At 57.2% G+C, this 17,688-nt stretch overlaps 2 protein-coding genes across 3 annotated transcripts; one reads left to right on the top strand and one right to left on the bottom strand.

Annotated features, from left to right (window-relative positions):
* Positions 1-1,158: 1,158 nt before the first annotated feature.
* On the bottom strand, positions 1,159-9,017 carry P3H1 (prolyl 3-hydroxylase 1). 2 transcript variants are annotated; one of them, XM_027443201.3, is made up of 15 exons: positions 8,507-9,017; positions 7,767-7,919; positions 7,245-7,434; positions 6,653-6,784; positions 5,555-5,694; positions 4,517-4,606; positions 4,338-4,420; positions 3,847-3,968; positions 3,529-3,656; positions 3,327-3,422; positions 2,995-3,145; positions 2,484-2,601; positions 2,196-2,271; positions 1,860-2,000; positions 1,159-1,769 (listed from the first exon to the last, which is right to left on the bottom strand). In XM_027443201.3, the coding sequence occupies exons 1-15, from the start codon at positions 8,984-8,986 to the stop codon at positions 1,626-1,628; spliced, it is 2,244 nt and encodes a 747-aa protein (XP_027299002.3). In that variant the 5' UTR covers positions 8,987-9,017; the 3' UTR covers positions 1,159-1,625. The 2 variants fall into 2 exon arrangements, with proteins under 2 accessions (XP_027299002.3, XP_027299003.3); XM_027443202.3 differs by having other exon boundaries at positions 4,338-4,390; positions 8,507-9,016.
* Positions 9,018-9,048: 31 nt separating this feature from the next.
* C22H1orf50 (chromosome 22 C1orf50 homolog) lies at positions 9,049-12,227 on the top strand. The gene is made up of 4 exons (XM_027443203.3): positions 9,049-9,222; positions 9,840-9,926; positions 10,999-11,130; positions 11,885-12,227. Exons 1-4 carry the CDS (start codon positions 9,070-9,072, stop codon positions 12,065-12,067), a joined length of 555 nt encoding a protein of 184 aa, XP_027299004.2. The 5' UTR covers positions 9,049-9,069; the 3' UTR covers positions 12,068-12,227.
* Positions 12,228-17,688: the final 5,461 nt, after the last annotated feature.

Genomic DNA, 17,688 nt, shown 5'->3' on the forward strand with positions numbered 1-17,688 from the left:
CCTGCCGCGGGGGCAGCTGTAGGAATCTGGCACGGGGCCAGGGCACGCGGCTGGCCTGGCATGAGGCTGAGGGGCGTGAGGCTGCTCTGTCAGCCCCCTGACACGAAGCTGGGGTTGGCACGGAGTCCCCCATCACAGCCCGATGGGCGGTGGGTGCGGGCAGCCATAGGGCCGGAGGGACGCTGGCCTCCTGTGGGGCCTGGCAATCTTTAACCGCCTGGCCTCATCTGCAGTCAGCTCACGCTCAGGGCTGGCTGGCGGGGGGCTGGCTGCCTCCCCTGGACAAGCTGCCGTGCTCGGGGGGACAGCGGGGAACCGCTCCTGGTGGAGGGCACGAGCTGCTGCTGGAGCCCACCCAAAGAAAGCAACCTCCCAGCCACCTGCCTGTGCCCAAGTCCCCAGCCCTGGTCACCGGAGCAGTCCCTCGCCCCCTCCAAGCAGCAGCGCAGGGCCCCCTTGCAGGCGGCTGGTGGTGGGACCATTACTCACATTCCCCGGATGGTTATGGTAATGGCTGAGGCACCCAGCACCCCCGGGAACAATTCGCTGCCCTGTTCGGCTGGTGCTCAATGTCCTTCTTGTTCAGTATGAGGGCAGAGCCCCCGCCCGGGGCAATGGGAAGCCAAAGTGGGGTGAACTAGCCCCTGCCACGCCAGCCCCAGCTCCCTCCTACTTCCAGCAAGAAGATCGTGGGTCCCTTCCAGGCCCCTGCTGCCCAGGGGGATGCTGCGGGGCTAATCTAGGGGCCCCATTGCGCTGCCAAAACTTCTCGGGGTGCTGCCCTAGGTGAGTGGCACAGCAGACACGCTTGCCCACTTTCCAGCAGGACTGGGGGCTAAACCCTGCAGGGGTTGGGTCACCGGGCATGCAAAGGGAGCCCCTGCTCCCTACCACGCCCCATCCCCAGCGCTGCTGGGCAACGAGCCTTATTTTAAGCCCGGGGCACTGTGCTTACCAGCTGAGGCACCCGGTCCCCAGCACCTCCCGCAGCCGCTGCCTTGGGGTTGCTGCATGGCAGAGGCCAGGAGCCGCTGGGTGCTGCCCGCCAGCGTTGGGGCTGCTGCCCTCGCCTGGACAGCAGCAGGGTTTGCAAGGCCCAAAGGGTGGCTGATGGCACGGCAGGGAGCGTGCCACCAGGGGAGCTGTGCTGCGAGCAGCTTCTTGGAAAAGACACCTTTATTCACCCATTCTCTGCAGAAGGCACTGAAGTAGCGGTGGTGCGGAGTGGGCTCGAGCAAAGCAGTAAGGCACATTTAGAGTGGCTCCAGCCCCCTCAGCCCCACACTGCTACCTTGGTACTGAGTCCTCAACCGTAAGAGAGCCTCCCCCTCCCTTTGCCCCACATCTCCCTCCTACCCCCCCTGAGTCTGGCTGCTCATCTCCATGGCACGCTGAGGTCAGTGACAGCTCTGGTGCAGGGGGGCCAGATGCCATGGAGCAGCACAGGGCACCTCCAGCTCCCCCTCCTGCACAGGGTGTATCGGCCACAAGGTAAGTCCCAGCTGGCACCCCAGGGCCGAGCAGCCAAAGCTGCGTGCTACAACGGTGTCCCAAAAGGCTGAAGCTGGTGGTGCTGGCAGGGCAGGGCAGGCACATGGAAAGGCTAGGACCCTGCACAAGGAGTGTCAGAGCTCATCCTTCCTTGCTGCATGCAAGCCATCAGTGGTGGTGACAGGTGGTGGCTCCTGCTCTGTGCCGGTCTCCTGCAGTAAGTCCACCTCCTCCACCCTGAAAAGCATCTTCACCAGGTCGTCAGCCTGCACACGCTCCTGCAGACCAGAGCTCACGTCAGACCCTGCTACCCCTTGCTTCCACAAAGGGTAGGGGATGACAGTGGAAGAGTAGGCTGAGGTGCTCACCCGCTCGCTGTGCCGTGGGTCCAGGGTGAACCAGAGGGCGATGGCGCAGCGCTGGCCTTTGGTCACAGCCTTGACGCCATGGGGGTTCTCCGAACCAGAGGAGAAGCCCACGGCACGGCCGCACTGGGGCTGCACCTCTGCCTGCAAGGGAGAGGCTGGTCGGGACTTGCTACACCAGGCGGGGCAAGGGGGCCAGTCAGCCCCCGACTCACATTAGCCCCTTGCACTGACATGGAGGACTGTCCCAGAGGACAGCAGCAGGCTGGCAGCCAGCGAGCAGGAGTGGGGTGTGGTACTGGGGCTGCAGACAGATGCACAGGGAGCTGAGGTACTTACAGTCTCTGTCTTGGCATCCAGCTCTGTGAAGTAGAAAGCTCCCCCTTCAAAGTCCCCATTGAGGTAGAGGATAGCACTAAAGAAAGCAGGGGACAAGCAGAGGTGACATCCATCACCCCAGACCACAGCCCAGCAAGCAGGTATGTCTGGAGCTCCCCAAACAGCAAGAGATGGAGGCAGGAGAGCCCAGCATGGGCTGCCCTTCCACCCCAGGGGCTACCGGCCCACCTGCCACTAAGCCTTAACGCCCTCAGACAGAGAAGTTCTGGCCCACAAACACCTCAGTACCTGTAATCCCGGAAGGTGTAGGCTGGTGGCTCCTTCACACACACCATGGCCTCTGCATTGAGGATGCAGTTGTCCACATGCACCTCGTGACTATTGTCACTCCGGCCTTCTTGCTTATCTAGGGTGCAACAAGACCTAGCATTTCAGGACCCATCTGTCCCTGCAGGGTGGTGACCTGTCCCCAAGCACATGTATGGAGATAACAAGGTCACCTGTAGCCTAATGCCCTTCCACTCACTGGAACTTGGTCATATGGGTAGCGCAAGTCTATGGACTTATCTCATGGCATTTCTTCCTGCCCTCCAGGCAGCCTCCCCCCTACACCCAACCCCAAATGCCTCCAAGCACCAAAACCCAGCAGGGTATGAAGCTGCCTGGAGAGCCAACAGAGCTGCTCATCTCCCCAACCAGACTTAGGGACAAGCTCCCCACACCTTCCTTTTAGGAAATGAGATAGGAGAGCAGGTGCCCCGATTCTCTTTGTGTCACACTTCCCCGCGGCCATGCTCACCCTCGATGGCTGTGCGGCACACCAGGTGGGAGTAAGAGAAGTGGAGTGGGACCTCCAGGCGGAAGTAGGACTCCATCATGTGCCGCACCTTCTCTGTCACGTTGTAGTAGAGGTGGGCACTCTGCAGGGGAACCTTGCCCTCCTGGCCCAGCTGCAGGGGGCAGACAGGACATGGGCTCAGCTGCTGACTGCCCTGGGGCAGGAGCCCCTTGTGGAACCTGGCATGGCAACTGAGGCAGCCCCAGGAGGCCTGCAGTGGCAGCCGCCTGCCTTCAGAGTCCCCTCCCTCATCACGGCAGCTTGTTTCTTTCCCTCCCCACAGACATGCTAACCTTGAGGGCCTTCAGGACAGTCACACCGTAGAAGGTCTCACTGGGAGTGTGAGGAGATGTCTTCCCACGATAGCCGTCCCCAGCCGAGGCCGCTGCCTGCAAAACCCAGCCGACGTTATCCCATCTGACTTCTGAACCACGGGACGTGACCCTTCAGCATCCCTGCCCCATTTCTGCCCATTCCTCTCCTCCCCATGCTCACGTTGGTCAGCCTCTGAAGCTCCCGGCACTCCTCAGCTGACAGGACCCCATCCACCACGACACGCTGCGAGCCGTTCAAGGCCTTGGAGTTCATGGTGACGCTGGCTCCCTCGTACACCAAGGGGCCACCTACGGCACAAATGGGATCAGGAGGGAATGTGGATGGGGCTGGGGGCTGCTGGCCCCAGCATACAGCACTGGTGGGGGTGCTGTGGAGCCTTTTGCCTGCTCCTGCCACCACCTGCCAGGATGGACTGGAGGCTGGCACTGGGGACACGGAGGTCCCTTTCCTACCTCCCCAACCCACAGCACCCCGCACCTTCTCGGATCAACTTGCTTATATCAGCAGACTCCTTTGCCTTCTCCTCCACCAGCGTCTCGATCTCCTTCATGAGGTTGCCGATCTCCTCCGAGATGCGTGCCGCTGTCTCCCGCTCTACCCTGGGCACACATGGGCCATCAGCTCCACAGCCCCACTGTCCCCATGTCAGGAACAAGGCATGCCAAGGCAAGGACAGGACAAGTTGTGTCTAGGGGCTGGTGACAAAACCCAAGGTGGGAGCGCGTCATCTCCGCACAGCCCTCACCCCCCTGCCCCAAGCCACTCATGGTGGCCTACCCAACCCCATGACCCAAGGGCCAAGCTGGAGAACCAAGTGCTGCCCTCCAGCAGCCTCTCCCAGCTCCAACATCAAATAACTTCCCTGGCAGCGACTCTGCAGCCCCCCAGTTCAGCCCAAATCCCAGGAAGGCAGCGGGGTACTCCCCACTGGTTTTCTCCCCATCAGGAAGGCTCGCGCAGCTGCTCACTTTTGTTTCTCTCGCAGCCTCTTTGGTATCACCTCCTCGGGGGTCCACGTGTCCTGCAGCCACAACAACAGCAACAGCAGGAGCTGGACAAGGATCCAGCTCAGACACAAACCGCTCATCCCTTTCCCCTGCAGTCACACCCCTGACTGCCACGACCAGCCAGGTCTAATGCCACTCACCGGGTCCACAAATGGGATCCCAAAGACATCGTAGCTGAAGAAGAGAAGCTCCTTCTCCATCAGGCTTCGCTGGCGGTATGCCTGGATCTCCTGGGGTAAGGGACAAGAGGGATGGGTCAGGGCACTGCACAAGTGCTCTGGAAACATCCTGAGTGAAGGCAGGAGGGTGTGGGATTTGCATTGCTCCCATGGGCCTCCCTCCAGACCCACTGCTCTGGTTTCCTGGACTCTCTGGCAGCTGGGGAGCAAGTGACTTCCCCATCCTGGTTGAACTTTCATACGTGGATGAGCCCTAGGGATAGGATGAGGGAGACACAGGCACATGGAAGGGGACACATGTCCCTCCCGCAGAAAGCTCCAGAGAAGCAGATTCCCTTTTGTGCCCCACTTGATGCATGGCAGAGACCTGAATTTCCTGTCTACCACCTCTAAGGCAGCACCAGAGCCTTTGGCCCCAGCTATTTTGAAGTGAGATTCTTTCCTTCTAAAGAAAATTCACTTCAGTTGTTCAATCATGTCAAAGAGGTGGGTTTGATCCTCTCAAATCCATGCCTTCACAAAAAAGACTGTTTGCCTCTCCTATACCTCTCCCAGGAGTGCTGTTCAATTTGTGTAAGCAACCAAGCGTTCACTTGGCCATGTAAATTGGCCAAAGCTATTTAGTCAGCGATGTTTTTCAGTCTCAGCTAAGTTCCAGCTGTTAACAAGCAGTATTCCCTCCTATCTGCCCTGACACAGCAGCACAGAGAACAGATTTGCCTTGTGACTTGCTCACAAAACCACCATCTCTGTTACACTGCCCAGGACAGGAGACAGAGAGAGATGTGAAGTACACTCATGGGCATGGATCAGTCAGACTCTTCTTGGTCTGAGACAAGTAGGTCTCTTATTCATCCTCTCCTCTCTGCCCTGCTGATGGAGGGTGACCACTCCCACTGCAAGCCCACCCAGAGCTGACTGTGAAACAGCTGCAAAGGCTGTGAGCCCCAAGAGGACAGAACCTGTCCCCACAATGTCTCATCCCAGATGGTCACCCACCTCTCGGGGTTCAATGGGCCTGGCCAGGTCTTCCCCCAGGACAGCAGTATAATAGGCCAAATTCTGGTTCATCACCTCATCGTTTGGGAAGAAGAGCAAGTAGGTTTTGGTGCATTCAATTGCTTTTTCGTAATTCCCACCTGGAAAGTGAAACAGAACTGTTATGGCACGTATTTTCCCTGCCTTGCTGGTGTCCAGCTTTGGCACAAGCATGATCTGCTGCTGGGACAGCAACTGGGGAGGATGAAAGGGGTTTGGCAGGGGCTAGTCATCAGGGAGATGATACACTGGCAAGCTCAGTCCAACGCAGAATAAACAGATCATAAGCTGTAAGGCTGGATGCTTTCAAACAGTGCATCAGAAAGAGTAAAAGGGGATGCAGAGGAGAAACAACAGAGAAAACTCTTCTTTTTCTGCAAAAGGTCTCCCTTGCAAGCAAGGGTAGATACTCTGGAGGAAAGATAACCACTGACACAAAGGGAAAGTAACAGCCCAAGGCCCTCGCCCACCTCCACCTCACCAGAAATCAACGCCACTGGTTGGGTAGTTTTCATGCCTGGAAATTATATCTTAAAGCCTATTTCCAAACAGCAACACCCAACCATTTCCAGACCAAGCTGCAATTTTCAGTCACTTAAGCACTCTGACCTACTTTCATCTACAGTATTCCATCCTTTCAGTCTTCTTGGGGTTCCTTTTTTTTCCTTTTTCTGGAGAAATATGCAAAGAACTAATTCAACTTTTTCTAAGGAGGAAAACAACAACAACAAAAAAAAAGAGGTGCATTCGCCTGGGTTATAACTAACTCTTCTGGAGGGTGCCTCTGTCATTTGGAGTTTGAGGTTGAAAGTTGGCAGGAGAAAAAAATACATACTTCTCTAGGCTGCAGTGAAGCTTCCTGGGAATTTGGCATCTAAAGGGGGACGGAGACTTACTGCAACCAAGGGCAGCAAGACCCAGCTGTCCCGCGGCACATTCCTGCCCATGGAGAAGGGCCTGCCCTTTATTTCTACCCCAGAGCACATCGTCCGTGGTGATGACAGCAGTGCCGTGTGCTGGAGTCCCAGCCAGCAGACGATGAGGCAACGAGCTACTTACTGTTGTAGTAGGCAAACTGCAGGTAGTTGAAGTGCGAGGGCAGGAAATCCTCCAGGGGCTTCTCCCGGCCAGGCTGTGAGGCGAGCTCTGTAACGCAGCCCTGCTTGCAGCTCAACACCTGCATGTAGTGATCTGGTAGGAAAAAAATACCAACGTCACCACTTGTTGGTGATGTCACCAAAGGGCTGGTGGATGGGACCTTGGGGTCCCCACTCCAGCCACTTGGTGCCAGCGCTGCACCAGGGCTCTTCAGTGTCAGAACCCCACAGGGATGGTGGTCTCCTCCGACAGGGCTGGTGCCATAGGTGTGCCACCCTCCAGGGAAGGAGGTGTTCCTCATACCCAGCCCCAGCTTCCCAGTCTTGTGTCCTGGTGACCCTCTGCTGGTCCCTCTAGGAGGATGTGGTGGATCATGGGCAGCATCCCCAGCACTGAGCAGGTAGAAACACCTCCTACAACTTACTGATCAGGATCCTCCTAGGAAAATCTAGGATAGGGCTTGCCCTTTTCAGGATGAGATGCATGCTCACCCCACAGGGAAATCAGGGGAGTCCCCAGGCTGTCAGGCAGGATGCTGAACACGCACTCCTACCTGTCATGGCCTGGAAAAGATCTGCGTTGTACTCCAGGTAGTTGTAGCCTTCGTAGTCATAGGGCCCCTCACAGAGTGTGCGGCACTCAGTGTCTGCCACAAAGTACTCCTCCAGTGCCTTCTCTAGGTGCAGGACAGCTGCAGCCGGCTGCTCCTCTGTGTAAAACCTCACGCCTAGCCGAAATTCAGTCTGTGGAGAACCAGGCTAAGGAATGACTGCGGGGCCTGCTGCTCCTTGCAGCATCCCCTCACTGCAGTGCCGCAACAGCACCGAGGGCATCCCTGGGAGAGGGGAACCTTACTCCTGCCACAGCCCCTGCTGCAGGAAAGCCCTTGTCACCACCCCAGAAGTGCCCTCAAAGTCACTCAGCCAATGCTGCCCAGCGCCTTTTGGTGGCAGACCCATCTCCTCTTCCCCACACCCAGCCATGGCCATGAACTTTAGGATCATCGCCACGATCCCAGCCAACACAATCCATCTTTCTAACCCCTGTGGATAAAACCCGTGGATGGGGTGCTCACCATGTGTGGCCTGGCCTCCAGGTCAATGAAGTCGGCCTCCTTGACGCCCGCCATCATCTGGTAGTACTCCAGGTTCTGCTTCATCTCCACGTGCTCAGGGTTGGCCACAAAGAAGGTGTGCGCCGCTGCCACCGCCTTCGCCACCTTGTTGATCTGGGTGGGGGGCGGCAGAAGGCATGAGGAACCGGGACCGAAACCTCCTCCCGTTTGTCCACGGCCCGTGCGCACGGTGCTGAGGGGAAGCTCCCCAGGGCCCCGATGGGGTCACAGAACAGCATGGGGAAGGGCAGAACAGACCCCTGGGATCGTCCTGTCCAGCCGCCCCCTACCCAAAAAGCAGCAGCCCGGCTCTGCCCCGCTGCTGCGGCTCCTCCAGCAGGGCCGCGGCCGGGCCGAGCCTCCACGTTCCCCCCCCCCCAGCCCCCAAAGAGCCAGGACCGGGACCGGGCGAGCGCAGCGGGGCCGGTCCCGGGGCTCCTCGTCCCCCGGCGCGGCAGGCCCGGGGCGGGCCGCGGCCAGGCCCGACGTGGCACCGCGGGGGGAGCCGGGGAGGGCGGGGAGGGCCCGGGGCCGCCTCCCGACCCCCGCCGCCAGGGCGGCCGCCGGCCCCCGAGCCCCGGCCCCCAGCATCGCCCCCTCCCGGGGCCCGGGACACCCCCGGCGTCCCCCCGGCCGCGGAGCTCCGCTCCCGGGGGACCCCGCGGGGCGCTCCCCGCCCGCCCCCGCCCGCGGGGCCGTACCTTGAAGTAGGCGACCTGGAGGTAGTTGTAGGGGCTGCGCTTGCGGAACTCGCGCTCCAGCTCCTCGCCCAGGCGGTACCTGGAGGGCGCGGCGGGGCCGCAGCGCCGCAGGCAGGCAGCGCGCCGCAGCAGCCCCCGGAAGAAAAGGAGGTCGCGGAGCGGGGGCTCGGGCTCGGGCTGGAGCCGGGGCTGCTCCTCCGCCAGCCCGGCCGTGGCGTTGGCGCAGCTCAGGCGGCACCGCAGTAGCCGGGAGCGCAGCGCGGCGCGGGCACGCAGCGCCCGCTCCATGTGCAGCACCACGCCCGGCCAATCGCCCCGCGCGTACGCCTCGGCGCCGGCGGCGAACAGCGCGTCCTGGGGCTCGGCCGGCAGCGGGGGCCCGGCCGGCTCCGAGGGCTCCGAGGGCCCCACCGGCTCCGGGGGCCCCGCTGCCCACGCCAGCAGCGGCAGCAGCGGCAGCAGCTGCCCCGCCAGCGCCATGGCCCAGCCTGGGCTCGCCCCGCCCCCGGCAGGCCCGGCCCCGGCAGGCCCCCCCCCCGTGAGGCCCCGCCTCTGTCCCCGGCATGGCGGCGGCGGCGGCGGGGGGGGAAGCGGAGCCTGGCGGCGGCGGCGGCGGCGCGGGCCTGGCCCTGGCCCTGGTGGAGGGCGGCGCCGGGCGGGCCGCACGCGTCGGGGACCCGGGGGACCTGGTGGCGCTGGCCCGGCAGGTGCAGCAGGTGAGGGGAAGCGGCTGGGGCGGGTGTGGGGCTGCGCAGGCGGCCGCTGTCCCGCTGCTGCCCGGCCTCCTCCGGGGCCTCCCGGGATCAGCGCCGGTCCCGGGGCCGCTGCTCCCAGTGCCGCCCTCCGTCTCCTGGGGCCCCTGTCCCGTGCCCTGTGCTGTGCCCTGTGCCCTGCTGCCTCCCCCTGTGCCTCCCAGTCTGTCCTGCCTCCCCTAGTGCCTCCCAGCGTGTCCTGCTGCCTCCCCCAGTGCCTCCCAGTCGCCCCAGTACATCCTCCCACCTTCTCCCAGTGCATCGCGCTGCCTCTTGGCCTAGCAGAGTCTCCTGGAAATTCCCCCCGCCCCCTCTGCTGCTGGCTGCAGCCCCAGGCACCCCGGTGCCTCCTCCTGGCCCTGTGGCTTTCACTTCCCTTCCTGGGGGTGCCTTGGTGTCCCCCTGCCAGGCTGCTGGGCTCAGAGCTCCCTGGGCAGCTCCTGCACCACCACAGCCCTGTCCAAGCCCTGAGCGAGGCTGTGGCCATGGCTTCTCCAGCGCACGTGCAGATCTCTGGCGTGGAAGTGTCCAGAGAGAGCCCTGGCTGCCCCGGTCCTGAACAGCCCCATTCTTCCTTGCAGGCGGGTGACTTCGTCCGAGCAAACGCCTGCAACCGCCTGACCGTCATTGCCGAGCAGATCCGGTATTTGCAGGAGCAGGCTCGGAAGGTGAGGGCAGGTCTCTTGGTGGCTGGGCGGGGAGCTCATTGCCTTGTGCTTGCACATTGGCTGTGAGGAACCAGCCAACAACCTAGCTTCGTAGGTGATGGCAAAGCATTTGGAACAACCTGGATGCGAATCATTGCCAGAAGCCAAACAGAGAAGGTTCAGTGGGGACACAGTGAAGGTTTATTGTCTGGTACCAGCTGGGGGCGGGGGAGATGTTTTTGGGACTTTCCCTTACTCCTCTGCATAGCAAGGAGGACTTCTGCCTGTGCAGACCAACTTCTTTCTCAGGAGCAATGGGAGCTGGGGGCCAGACCAGAGCAGCTCAGGCGTCAGTGGTGGCTGTGTGATGGGAATCTCCTGTCCCTGCAGCCTGTGGGTCATGCTCCAATGTGGACCTGGCACAGAACAGATGAGCTTTTCCCCAGTGATTGGCCACGTCTCAGCTCTTGAGTTTGTCCAGGCTCTTTTGCCAGAGCAGTCAGAACCTGGCCACAAACACAGTGGGGCTTGGTGTCCTTGGTTCTGCCTTCACCCCTGGGGCTGCAATCATGAGTTCTGGAAGCAAAGAGAAGGATTGGAGTGAGAAAGGAGCTGCCAGTCACTGCGACTGGCCCGCAGCCATCGGGGCGAGTGTGTCATTTGGTCATTATCTGCTGGAGCCATGGAGCAGTCAGCTGGTGGAGCTGAGGAGCTGAAATCCTGTTTGTTTGCTGTCCCTTCCCCAGGTGACCTCTGCAGGGCCTGGTGACCGTGTGTGGAGGCAAGGAATGAGCCCAGCACATGGTGGGATGAGGTGTGGAGGTGAACCTGGGGTTGTGAAGAGGTTGCTGTTGCTTGGAGGTAACTCCACCTTGGTAGAGTGGTGCATGAGCCCCAGGGTTCAGCTCAGATGAGGAAACAGAAAATAAATTGTCCCTTTGGAAAGCATCCGCTTCCTGGAGTGAGTGAAGATGTGCTGTGTGAAGCCAGAACTGTGCTGGGAGGGCAAGGTCATGCAAGCAGTGTTTTAGGCAGATGTGATAGTGTGCAAATAAGTTATATTTCACCTAGAAATCTTAAATTTGTTTTTTAGGTATTGGAGGAAGCTAACAGAGATGCTGACTTGCACCACGTGGCCTGCAACTTTGTGAAGAAGCCAGGAAACGTTTACTACCTGTATAGGCGGGAGAGTGGCCAAAGATACTTCTCCCTCCTGTCTCCTAAGGTGCGCGGTAACAGCTTTGGAGGAACTGGGAGAGGAGAAAAACAACAAGTTTCTAGTGCTTGGGCACTTCTGGAACTCAGAGAAATGCACTAGCTTGATGAAAACATTAGTGGGCCCTTGCCCATTTGGTGGTGTTCTTGGTCTGAGTTACCTGTTGGTGTAAGAGCCATTTTATGAAGTTCTCTTAGATGCTGGTAGAAGGTGGGTGAGATGTGTGGCAGGTAGACCTGAATTCAGTCTTTGCAGTGCTTTGAAAGCAATGAACTGCAAACATGCCCTGGGCCTTCCCTGTCCGGGGCGGCTGTGTGGCAGCACAGTTTGTTCAAGTGCTTCAGCCCAGGGGCTGGGTTGGTTTGCAGCTTGGTGTTTTGTTTCTATGGGAAATGGGGATGGCTCTGCCGTTGAGTGGTGGGGTTAGTGTCAGGGGTGTCTTCCTCCCAGGTACCCCTTTTCTTATGTGCAGAGCGAGGACTTCAGAGAAAGCAGAGCAAAGTACAGAGCAGGGTAGAAGAGCTCTGCACAGGTTGGGGTGATGTTGAATCCCCAAGCCTCCCTATGTCAGCAGCACTGTAGCTTGATCCAGCCTTAGACTCGGGGTCGTTGATCCTATTTTTACATTAGAAAATGGGGCAGTTGTGTAGCTGGGACTGCCTCAGAGGTGGAAGGGCAAGCCAGCCCAGACAGAGGGGCCATAAGCACAGTCTGGCTTCGAGGGAACCTGAGTAGTGATGTGAATCTGTCCTTTCTCCTTCAGGAGTGGGGGACCAGTCCCCACGAATTTCTTGGTGCCTATAAGCTCCAGCACGACATGTCCTGGACTCCGTTTGAGGACATCGAGAGGCGAGATGCTGAAATAAACATCCTGGACAAGCTGCTGAGCCGGCAGGCTGTGCTACCCCCGTGTACAGAGCCCAACTTCCAGGGTCTCACCAAGTGATGCAAACTGTGGTGACCACGCATGACCTCTGAGCAGATGGGCAGTGCCTGGGTGCTGCCAAAGGCAGGGCAAGGAAAGAGACCAAGAAACAAACATGCTGATGCTGCAAGTACTTGCTCTGCGCTTTAATGAGACTAATTCTGAATTCAGTCTTACTGGATTTTCTAGTAATCGAGTAATTTATTTCTTTGACTTATGCCAAGCTGTATCAAGTGGCAGATAATATCAGGTGGAGTAATTTCAAGAGGGCTTGGGGCAAAAAGCAAACATGCTTGGGGCGGATGTGGTAATGCTGCAAAATGTGTCCTACTTGTCTGGCTGTGGTGTACCTCAGTGTGACTGCTTGCGGCAGGTAATGATTTCAGGGCTGGATTTGGGCCCTCATTAAAACACGCATATTTAGGAAGCCCTCTGGCCTGGGAAGAGTGGTCAAAACCCCACGCAGAAAGGCCTGTTGTGACTTGAGTATATGGGTCTCTGTCCCAACTGGTGCAGAGTCTGAACCCCTGAGCCTCGAGCATGGGGTGGCCTGGAGCCCCCTAGTTTTGGAAGAGCATCCTCAAAAGTGCCAGGCAGGCTTCAGACTGTCAGCCTGGCTGCTGTCCATGGTTCAAAAGGTTGGTGTTCCACAGCCCTTGTACATTCTGTGAGGAAAGGCTGAGGGAGCTGGGGATGTTTAGCCTGGAGAAGAGAAGGCTCTGGGATGACCTCATTGCAGCTTCTTACACTTAAAGGGGGCTTATAAAAAAAAAAAAAAATAGATGGAGAGCGACTTTTTGCTCAGGCAGACAATGATAGGACGAGGGGGAATGGCTTTAAACTAAAAGAGGGGAGATTTAGATTAGAGGTTAGGAGGAAATTCTACATCCAGAGGGTGGTGAAGCACTGGAACAGGCTACCCAGAGAGGTGGTGGATGCCCCACCCCTGGAGGTGTTCAAAGCCAGGTTGGATGAGGCCCAGGGCAACCTAATCTGGTGGGTGGCATCCCTGCCCATGGCAGGGTGGTTGGAATTTAAGGTCCTTTCCAACCTAAGCTGTTCTGTGATTCTGTAATTTCCTCTTGGCATTGAGTGGCTGAGCTGCCAGAGTGAGACAGGAGTGTGCAGGGGCCGCTTACACTGGATGTATCTGTACCAGAGCACTGGAGAAAATGAAACAAATCAAACTTGATCTCAGATGATCTCCAAGATGGGTCCTGTGTCCTGTCTGCATGATTGAAGTCCTGCTTTACCAGGGAGGCTCAGTGGTGTGTGGGGCTGGTAAGCCATCTCCGGCCTCTATTTTCCACCAAGAGCTGGGGAGAGGCAAAGATCAGAGCTGAGGAGATGCCTACCCTCAGTGCCCAGGGAACTGTGCCCCTGGGGTCTGGGCCCAGCAGGGATGGAGGTGTGGCTTCTCAGTGGAGTTGGACTCTCCTCACTTTTAAGGCAGCAGGAGAAGAGCGTTGTCCTGCCTGTCTGAAGAACTGCAAATCGCCCCAGTGCCCAGTTTTACAGGCTGGGGCTGCTGGCATTGGCAGCGCTGCTCCTCCCCAGGGAGATGGCTTTGCTCACTGCAGCCTCTCCAGCTACCAGCATGTATTAGCCATACAGCAGATTTTTGCCTTCCCTTCATGGTGAGGAGCATGCACTTGTTGGAGAAGGTTCCCGTGCCCCTGAGGGCTGGCAGCACCGATTCCCTGTGGGAAGAGCTATTCCCTCCTGCAAGGGGAAGAGCAGCACATTTGAGGGGTGCAGGTCATCCCTGGGCTGATGAGGCTAGCGTGACCTGGAGTGGACCCAAGCTGGGACCTGATCGGACCTTTCTGACTCCTGGCCACTATTTCCTAACCTCTCCTCCTGCATCCCGCTGCTGCGCATGCTGGAGCCATTCTGGCCAGCTGGATCTGGCCCCCCAGAAGGTGTCCTGGTCTCACAGGGGTGTGACAAAGCTTCCCCACAGCCTGCGTCCCTCCTGTCCTGGGCTTTCTCCTGTCCCGGTACTGCCATCACCGTAGGTCAGCCCTGTCCTGGTGGCAGGCCCTGGCAGCAGCCCAGTCCTCGGGCAGTGCAGGACTTTTCAAGCAGCTTTTCCCAGCGTGCCCTTCCTTGCTTGGAGCACAGGGCAGATTAAAAGCAGTGTGTTGTTATTAGACCAGAGCATAATTAATTCCTTATCAAGTCACGAGTGCCTAATTTGACAGTGTGTCTTTTTTTTTTTTTTTTTTTTTTTTTTTTTATAGAATCATAGAATATCCGAAGTTGGAAGGGACCTGTAAAGTTTATCAAGTCCAACTCCTAGCACCGCACAGGTATACCCAAAAGTTTAGACCCTGTGACTAAGTGCACAATCCAATTGCTTTTTAAATTCAGACAGGCTCGGTGCAGTGACTGCTTCACTGGGGAGCCTGTTCCAGTGTGCAACCAGTGTCTCGGTGAAGAACCTCTTCCTAATGTCCAGCCTAAACTTCCCCTGCCTCAGCTTAACACCGTTCCCACGGGTCCTATCACTGGTGTTTTCAGGGAATAGGTCACCTGCCTCCCCACTCCCCCTCGCAAGGAGGTTGTAGACCATGATGAGGTCTCCCCTCAGCCTCCTCTTCTCCAGGCCGAACGGGCCCAGTGCCCTCAGCCTCTCCTCATACGTCTTCCCCTCTAGGCCCTTCACCATCTTCATCACCCTCCTCTGGACACTCTCCAACAGTTTAATGTTCTTTTTGTACTGTGGTGCCCAGAACTGCACACAGTGCTCGAGGTGAGGCCGCACAACGCGGTGCAGTGCAGGACAATCACCTCCCTCAACCAACTAGCAGTGCTGTGCTTGATGCACCCCAGGGTATGGTTGGCCCTCCTGGCTGCCAGGGCACACTGCTGGCTCATACTCAACTTGTTGTGAGCCACAGCCCCCACATCCCTCTCTGCAGGGATGCTCCCCAGTGTCTCATCGCCAGTCTGTACTTAAAGCCAGGGTTGCCCCGTCCCAGGTGCAGGACCCGGCACTTGCTTTTGTTAAACTTCATGTGGTTGGTGATTGCCCAGCTCTCCAATCTGTCCAGATCTTTTTCTGCTTGTTTCATCACTTCAGGTCTTATTTTGCTGCATGATATTAAATCTTAACTGGGAAGGGAGAAAGTTAATTATTGTATGGGTTTTTCTGTGGTGCTAATTACAGCAACATCAGGGAGCTTCTTGTGTGGTGATTTATGCTCCTCTGGGAGGAGGGTATTCCTGCCCTGGTTGTTTCTGTTTTTAAAACTAGGACTAGATGGAAAGGCCTAAAGTTGTGCCAGGGGCGGTTCAGGTTGGAAATGAGGAGACATTTCTTCTCGGAAAGAGTGGTCAGGCATTGATTGGGACAGATTGCCCAGGGAGGTGGTGGAGTCACCATCCCTGGGGGTGTTCAAGGAAAGGTTGGACGTGGTGCTTGGGGACAGGGTTTAGTGGGTGACAACAGCAGTGATAGGTTGGACCAGATGATCTTGGAGGTCTTTTCCAACCTTAATCATTCTATGATGCTATGAAAAGCTGTATGTTAATGTACATGCACAAGGGGATTAGGGTGATGTTCACAGCCTTCTGTCCTTTGCAGCTTGTGATTTGGTACGCTGTCAGCGTGACTTCACACCTCCAGCAAAGGCCCTGACCCCCTGTGCTCCAGAACTCGCCCATGCCCCACTGCAGTTCCCCTGGGTGCCAGCACTTGCTGTTGGAGTGACAGCTGTCTGTCATGGAGGGTTAGTGCTCTGAACCAGCCTTCTTCCAGCTCTACTCCTTGTCCTGAGCCCTCTGCTCCCTCAGGTCCTTCCATGTGGCCAAACCTGGCGGCTGCAGCTCCCTGTCACTTTAGTTGTGGCAAAGGCGTTTCCCTTTGAAGCAGAAGAGTGAAATCACTATGGCTGCATGAAAATACACAGAAAGTATCAAAAGGTGAGAGACATGGAGGTCGCGGGCTTGTGTGGGGCACTGCTGCAGAGTCAAGCAACCCACCCCATGTAAAACAGGCGGGGATGGAGCTGGTGGCGGACAGGTGAAATGTGCCAAACTGGAGCCTCCTGTGGCACTTGCAGCAGAGGATGAGTTTCTACTCCAGTATCACATCTTGGTAACGTATCAATTACATGAGAACAGGGAAGCCAGCGTTGGCAAAACCACTGAGACAGCTTGGGGAGGGAGGATCTCTTCAGTACCTCCAGGCCCATGAGTGCATCCACTTGGTTCAGCCTCTACTGTGCCCTTGATGCATTTTGGATCAATGGGGCAGGAATTTCATCATGAACAAGGCACAAACAGCAACTGGGAGGAGTCAGCACGATGCAGTGCCATTGAGAGAAGGTCCGAGCTGTCTACAAGCGAGGTGCCGGCTGCTCTGTGCTCCCACACATCTCACGCCTTGCATTTGCACGAACGTGTGCCCTCTTTGCTTGGAGGAGCAAACATGTAGGTGAGGAGTGAATGAAGCAGTAGGTGTCTGTGACTCATTTCAGAAAACACTGCTGTGCTGAGGGTTTGATTCTGTGCATCTGGGGAGGTTTTTTTTTTTTGTTTTTTTTTTTTTTTTTCATTTTGAACTTCTGCATAAGTCATAGCAAGGAACTGTGGGGCTTTGAACTTGAAAAGAACCCTGGCTGGCTGTCCAGGGTTCTTTTTTTGGTATGCTCCTGAGGGCATACCAAGCTGCATTCACTGGGAGGGAAGGGGGAGAAGGCAAACTGACTGTTGCAGCTCCTGTATGTAACGCAATTCCTGGAAGAAAAGGTTAAAAGTCAGCCTTCTCCTTTGAGAGCTGTTTCCATTCAGTTTCCTCTGTATACACCCAAGATTAATTTAATGCTTTTGCATTTGAGGACACTGACTGTCCTGAGTTAGTCCACATACAAGCTAAGAATGGACTTGGTGACACTGGAAATTTTGAATTTATATGTTTTTTGGGCAAAACTGGTTGCAACAAGGAGCACCGCTGTGCGAACAGCCCTTCCTCCTCCTGAAACAGTGCCACTGCAGTCAGTGGGGATGGTGGTGGTGCAGCTTGCTGGCTTTGGAAACAGCAGCTGTAGGTAGGAATCCGCCTGGACACTGTATTTTGAAAATATTTCTTTCCACTTGCACTTCCATGAGTGAGTGTGGTCTGAAGCCCACAGCCTGCTCCAAACCCCCTGGGGCTGGGTGGTTCTGGCAGCAGACGTAAATGTGCTTCTGATGCCATTAGCACTGGGCAGAGTGGTTTTGCTCCGTCTTTGGATGTGCAGATAAAATGGGGCTTGCTTATAAGGGATGACAGAAAGATACTCTGAACATCTGATCCTCATGGACATGCACCCCAGAGCTGATGTTTGCTGACATGAGCCTTGATGTCTTCTTTTGGTCCAGAAAGATGGATTTATTAATGGCTCGATGGCATAAACGGTACGGAGAGCGTGGGAAACATCTCTCTGATCTGCTAAAAGCATTTCAGCTCCTGCTCATGGCCCTGTCTGTACATCTTGTCCATTGCAGCAGGCACAGGACCAGGGCTGGGCACTGCAGGCAGGACCAGAGGGGCCGGGAGGCTTCTCAGCCCTGCCCGCTGGTTTCCAGCTGTTCCTCGTAGGGACTTTTAACCACAGGCTTCCTGCTGCTACCACTTCGCCTTCCTGAGCCACGCT

This window comes from Anas platyrhynchos, chromosome 22 (assembly GCF_047663525.1).
Source record: "Anas platyrhynchos isolate ZD024472 breed Pekin duck chromosome 22, IASCAAS_PekinDuck_T2T, whole genome shotgun sequence".
Classification (NCBI taxonomy): Eukaryota; Metazoa; Chordata; class Aves; order Anseriformes; family Anatidae; genus Anas; species Anas platyrhynchos.